At 51.8% G+C, this 6,703-nt stretch overlaps 1 protein-coding gene across 1 annotated transcript; it reads right to left on the reverse strand.

Moving 5' to 3' along the window:
• Positions 1-1,404: 1,404 nt before the first annotated feature.
• On the reverse strand, positions 1,405-6,697 carry SHISA2 (shisa family member 2). The gene is made up of 2 exons (XM_015623115.1): positions 6,521-6,697; positions 1,405-4,427 (listed from the first exon to the last, which is right to left on the reverse strand). Exon 2 carries the CDS (start codon positions 4,279-4,281, stop codon positions 3,874-3,876), a length of 408 nt encoding a protein of 135 aa, XP_015478601.1. The 5' UTR covers positions 4,282-4,427; positions 6,521-6,697; the 3' UTR covers positions 1,405-3,873.
• Positions 6,698-6,703: the final 6 nt, after the last annotated feature.

The following is a 6,703-nucleotide window of genomic DNA, read 5'->3' on the forward strand; positions in this document are numbered from 1 at the left end:
CTGCTCCCTGGCTCACTTCCCTTGGGCATTGTGGGCCACATGTAAGCATTGGCCCTGAATTGCACCAACCTCCACCATCCCCTAATGACTGTGGCACAGCTGGTGGCAGCTGTACAGGGGCACACACACTTAGCCCTGCTAAGGGGCTCTATCTATCCCTGACACACCCAGCTCAGAGATGAGATGTTCCAGAGTGTTTCTCCACGTGTGTGCTGGGAGGGGATCCTGCCACTGGTGATGGTTTCCTGCTGTTCTCTGCATGGCTTATTGGTTAGGGCACGGGATTGCCTACAGCCACCTCGGGGCACCGCTGTGCCCTCAGATCCCCTTGTGAGGACACCATCAGCCCAGCCTGTGTAGGGTTTGCTGGCTTTTCCCCACCCTCACCACTGCATGCTGTGCACACCAACTCCAGCAGGGCACGGCACTAAAAGTAAACAACTGCCAAGGGCAAAGAAACGCCACAGATACAAAATACAAGGAAAAGCTTTAACAAATTGTCGGCCTCCCCTGCTGCGCAGTACTCATCACCCCAGCACATCTGCTCCAAGCCAGGGCTGACCCCCTCCTTCCCTGCCAGCTTTCTGCTTCCAGCCATGCTACCTCGCCTCCCCCAAACACCAGGAAGCTGTGGCATTTTGGAATGTGCTATGTACAGCCTGACCAAGACGATGTTTTTCCCAGACTGTTCTTTCCTACTTTTTTGAGTCATAAATATGCAGATCCAACAATCACCCAATTTCCTCTCCATGCCCTTTTGGCTCCTCCAGCCACCCACCTGCCCACACAGTGCAATGCCAGCATCACCAGCAGCAGGAGGGAGCAAACACCAGGAAAGCAGAGTGGCCTCGCCCCCGACTGAGCTATGCCCCCTGGCACCATGGGGCTTTGGTTTTGGTCTCACTTACGGAGTTTTCTCTAGCAAGAAGGGTCCCCATGCAGAGGACAGTGGGAACAGCACAGCCACTTACTTAGAGTTACTCACCCAAAATGCTCAGCTAGTGAGTCCAACTGAAATCCTCAGAAAATGCTATTTGCTGCAGAATATTTGGCATTCTTTGAAAAGAGGTAGCTTGATGAGCTGACAGGCTCTGGCCCATCCTGCTCCCACCACTGCTCCCCAGCCACAGCCACTCAAGTGGTGAGGAATCCCCACCTCAGCTGATGCTCCGATGCCATTTCCCTGCATCCCATCTCTCAGAACATGCCCCACTGAAGCACGCTGTTCAGCCATGTAAAGTTGCTGGGTTTACTGTTACTCTTTAAAAACACAGCAAAAAGTTCAAACTTTTGGTTTTGCTAGTCTGGAGAGGTGGGCTGCTCAGATGTTCTTTTGTAGACACAGGAAAGCAAAGCATTAAGTGAAAAAATAAAAACCCTATGACAAAGCAAACAAAACCAAAGTCACACCATAAAGTATTTATTAAGAAACAAAGGGGGCTTTTTTCTTCAGTTGTAAGAAACACTTTAAAGCAAGTGCTCTTTCAGAGATTTAAAAGCTATATCAAATGGTAACATTGGTTTTACATTATTGTACATGACATTAAAAAAACACCACATATCACAAAATTCCTTTTATTAGAACTCCGCTTTCTCTGCCTTCAGTTGTAAATTAATTTCTACAGACTTAAATTTAACTTATTCTTTTTTTTTCTTTCTTTCTTTTTTTTTTTTTTAAACAAGTAAACAATATACAAAGATTCACCTGAATTTTGTAGGTCAGAGGAGGTGGCCTGTGCAAGGCAGGCAGGCAGGCAGTGGTGGGGAGCTGACTTGGCTCACAGCTGGGCACAGTCACGACCACAGGAGGAGCTGCTTGTCTGGCCATGCAGCCTTGGCCAGGGCTCACCCAGGGCCAAGCACCTCCTGCTCCTGGGGAAGCACAGGCAGCTGCGCCTGATGCTAGCTCAGTGTGACCCTGCTGCAAGGTGGGCAGGTAGAAACCTACATCCCCAGAGGCCAGAGAGTGCAGGGGGTCCTTCAGAAGCCTGGGAGCACCCAGCTCTGGAGCACGCAGTGTCCTGAAGATCCCCGAGCACCGAGCTGCGCGGCATCCGACACCTCCAGCAGCCGGGCGCCGCCTTCCCAAAGACACCCAGCCTGGCGGGAGAGGAAGCCAGGTCTCACAAACCAATCTTTCTGTCCAGCTCCTGCACACTGACTGGGCGATCGCAGCCAGGAACAACAGATCTGGGATAAATTACCTATTCATTTCCCCGTGTCAGTGGCCAAACCATGGCTGCCTGCTGCAGACTGCCTGTGTGTGGCGTGTTTATGAGTAAACCATTGGGTTTGGCAATGCGTCTGCACACTCCGCGTCATCTAAAAACAGACATACAAAACATAGCATCACAGTTATTGCTACATATTGATACAGTATCAGACAATAAGAAACCTTTTGTCATCACTGGTCTGGTTACAGTAATTGCTTGGGTTTTGCACAGGGGCTCAAGTCTTCTGTTGCACTGTTTTGGCTCAGGAGCAAGTGGATGGAAATGCAAAGGCTACATTTTTAAGAGACAAAACCAGCCTTAGTTTGCTGCATTTGGGGTGATATAATTAGAATGACCTGATTGTTTCTTGCCTCTTCAACCTGGAGAGGTGTTTTCCCCAGACGAAGAAAAGCAGGACAGAGCCAACAGCTCTGGTGTAAAGTGTCTCTACCATCTGCATATCACCACCTCCATGACCCCTGTGACACCACAAACAGCTTTGTCCTTTGGTTGGGCCTTTTTCTTTATTTTTTAAATACAGCTGTGCCTTCCTAGTCCCCTGCCACAAAGGTAAAGAAGAAAAGAGGATGGATTTCAAACCTCCACCAACCCGTTCACATCCCAACTGGGTTCTGTGTAACACTCTCCCACTCCCATGGGCTAGGGCAGGGGACTGGGAATGGGCTCAGGGGGACAAGGGAAAGTCCATTTTCCTACAGGCAGACTCCAATACAAGCAGGCTTTGGGGCTGACACATTCATGGGCATATTCACATGGGTTTCCTGCTTCATGGGAAGTGAGGTTAAATCAGGCATGTTTGGAATCAGAGTCTGACTTCTCTCTGCCAAGACAGGTTCAGTTCAGACACTGCCAGCTGTACCAAAAGCTTTGCTGAGTGTCATGAAGAGCAAGCACCTCGTACCCTGGTTTTAGTAAAACTTTCACAAAGATAAAGTCTGTGCAAACCACTACTGGTTCCTGATCTTGAGACAAAACCAAACCAAGAAGGGTTTCAAGTGCACTGGAAAGAAGAGCAGAATAATTCACTCTTCTAATTCCTACATAATACAAGGAAAATTCGTCTTTGCAAGACCAAGCCTCTGGTGGCATTTCACCCCAAAGCAGATGTGTGTAAGAAGCCATGGGGGCTGGTACCAGCTCCCAGCACAGAGGGATTGCACTGTTCGGCTCTCAGTTGTGATTGTCTGGAAAGCAACAGGAAATGTCATTATGGAGCTGGGAGCGGAGAGGTTTCTGAAGTACTGCGGTCTTGTACAGTGTAACAAAACTCTTCCTAGAATTAATTAGGCAAATACTTGTGACCATGTCATACCTGAAGGGCACTTAACGGCTCCGACATTTATCTCATGAGTACAGTGATCTGAAATACATATGCATTTCCAGCGTAATCCTTCGCCGCCGTAAATCACGCGCTGGAATGAGAGCGTATCTGGCAACGTTAATTCCGAGATATCATCCTTACAGTTCCTGGCAACAGACCCTGATGAAAATAAATGGTTTATAAACACTGTCTGACATGCATGAGCCTTTCAAAATTATTTACAAGCGGTGTTCTGGGAGCTTTGTTCCAAGGAAGTATTTCTCCTCTGTTGAGTTCAGATATTAAAATCGGCTGGGTGGGGATGGGAAGGCAGCAGCACTACACAGTCACAGCCGGGTACATCTTCTGCTCGCTGTTGGTGTGGGGGTAGGGAGACTGGATCTGCCTGTAGCCGCCCTGCAGGCCGTCCAGGAAGGGGGGCACCGGGGTCAGCGGCATCGAGTCGTGCTGCATGGCGTAGCCCACGTACTGCGGGTGCAGGTACTGGCCTTGGTGCGGCACGATCTGCGTGGCCTGCTGGCAGTTCAGCACCGAGAAGTTCGTGGGCATGTTGACGTAGACATTATTCATGGTCCCTTCTGGCAAGCAGCAGTTGGTCTGGGACCTTGTCGGTGGAGCTCTGGCCCCCGAGTTGGCGCTGGAGCTGGAGCTGGCAGCCGTGCTCGACTGGCGGGAGGAAGAACCCCGGGAGGTGCTGGCACTTGGGATCATGGGGATCGTCTCCATCAGGCGGGTGCCTGCAGGGGCTCGACTCTGCTGGGGCTCCTGTTTGGGCCGCAGGCATCTGCAGCAGCAAGCTGCCACCAGTGACCCCAAGATGATGAAGGCGACAAATACAGATCCCACGATAAGGAACGGCACGTAGATGGGCACTGCAACAGCAAGGAAAACATTGTCACTGGGGGCCAAGGACAACCCTCGGCAGCTATAGCAGAAGTCCCCGCTTTGTCCAAGCAGAGGCCACCTCCTCCCAGCAAAGGTCAATACAAGCCAAGCATTTTATACCAGAATGATGAAAAGGGCTGCTGAACCCAATGCCTTGAATTTCCCTCCTGTTCATGGGGGTCTAGTTCACAGTAACTGCTGCTCCACATTTCCTCAAACTGTGTCTCCAATATGCCCTACTAGAATAATCAGGCAAGATAAAGCTGGGTTTGAACAGTGCCTTAGGGAGATATCTGGGGGCAGGATCCCTACTGAGGGCTCAGGATCATGGGGTAGTCAAAGCCTGGTGGCATGTGACATCCCTCTCCATCACCAGCCTACTCTGGCTGTTGTCAGCCCACTGGGGCAGGGTGACAGCCAGGCAGTAACCAGGCAGTAGTCACAGGGGCTCTGACACCCCACAGCCCTGGGGATGAATGCCCACCTGTTCTACACTTCCGCCCTGGCTTTAGGGAGAAACCACAGAGCAGGCAGTGCAGAGACAGCACCATGCTCCAAAGGGGCAGCATTCCTCCCTGTGAGGCCTCATGAAGGGACATCAGGGCAGGAGGACTGAGGGTGGGCAAGGGGTGGGAGCAGAAAGTATGGATAATGCTCACTGGTGCCATTAGGAGCCACCCAAGGATGGTAAACACCATCCTTGGAGGAATCTGGGCTACGTGTACAGATTTCACAGAATACACTTGAGTTGGAAAGGAATCAAGAGCAGCTCTTAAGTGAATGGCCCATACAGGGATCAAACCCACACTGGTGTTACAAGCGCCATGCTTCATCTAGCTGCAGAGCTAATCCAGGGATTCTGGATTCTGCAAGGAATTTTTTCCAGGGAAAAAGTTTTTTTCTCTGCTTTGGTAAGAAATCTGCATGGATATATCCAAAAATAACAAAGGGAAGGTGTCTCCCTTCAGTGCCTGTGAATGCTCCCAGCACGCCTGGAGTTCATCACTTCCACCAAAACCTGGCAGCTCCAAAACTCAGGCACGGCTATGGATCCCCGCTTGACCCTGCCTGACCCTGCTAAGGCAGCCACTGCTAATGACCCACAAGTTAATCAGTGCCAGCACAGGGCAATGGCTCCCAAACCGGCAAAGTAATAAATTTTAATTTAAAAAATTGTAAAAAAATTGCATTGTTCTCAGAACTGCAAAGGGGGGGCTTTATCTGTCTGCTCAAGTCGGAATAGTTCCTGGCACAGCTGATTACATGAAGCGAGTCATAATCAAAAAGGCCACTTCCATCGTTTTAGTACTTTTAAACAAAAGGCTGTAAAACATCATCTCCACTTCTGCACTTGGCGCTACAGCAGCTCTTGAGCAGGTGCACACACTTGCTCCACACTGTAATGTGCAAGTTTTCCAAGAGTAAATCTGTCCTAATTATAACATCACTTCAGGCTACTTCTCCTGCACTCAGCATGTGTGGATGGCAGCAAGGGTGCTGGGGAGCCATCGGGGCTTTTTCAAACAGCAGCAAAAAGATTTGAGTTTATCCTTGAAATTCAATCTAGTAAAACCAGTCCTAAGTGGGGATCTCAGAGCTGAAAGGACATACACAATTACAGTGGGGACCAGCTAGAGTCCTTTTGAAATATCCTGTTACTTTTCCCGATCTGCTCATACAGGTTGTCTCATTTTTCCTTGCCTTTTCAATGGGGAGCTCAACCATGGCTGAGGAGACCGTTCAAAGCGGCGGCAGAGCTGTGCCAGGCCGAGCCGGCTGGCCCGGGACTCAGGGGAGTGGTGTCACCTGCTCTGGCAGAGACGTGGCTGGGATTTTCCAGCGGTAAGGGCGGGAAAGGCAGGCCTTCAGCTTGGGCACTTCTGCCCGTCTGAGAGCGGCCGCCGGGCCCGGCCGGCGCCGACTGCATCCGTCCTGCCCCACGACTCGACGGAGGGGGAAACCGGCGGCAAGGGGGGAAGGGGCGGGCAAGAAGATCGCCGCAAACCCGCGACGGCTCCCGTGGAGCCGCCGAGCCGGAGACACCCCCGGGACCATCCTCGCCGTGCCGGGGCCGCCTCACCTGCCGCACCGTCGGGGCCGTCCTTGCCGGGGCGGCCCGGCTCGCCGCCGCCCTGCCGCCGGTCGTTGTCGCAGGCGCCCTGGTCGAGGCGCGCCTCGGCGCTGGAGCAGCAGTACCGGAGGGCGCAGCTGCCGCAGCAGATGGTGGCGTCGCCGCCGTCGAAGCGCTCGGGGCACTGGAAGC

This window comes from Parus major, chromosome 1 (assembly GCF_001522545.3).
Source record: "Parus major isolate Abel chromosome 1, Parus_major1.1, whole genome shotgun sequence".
Lineage (NCBI taxonomy): Eukaryota > Metazoa > Chordata > Aves > Passeriformes > Paridae > Parus > Parus major.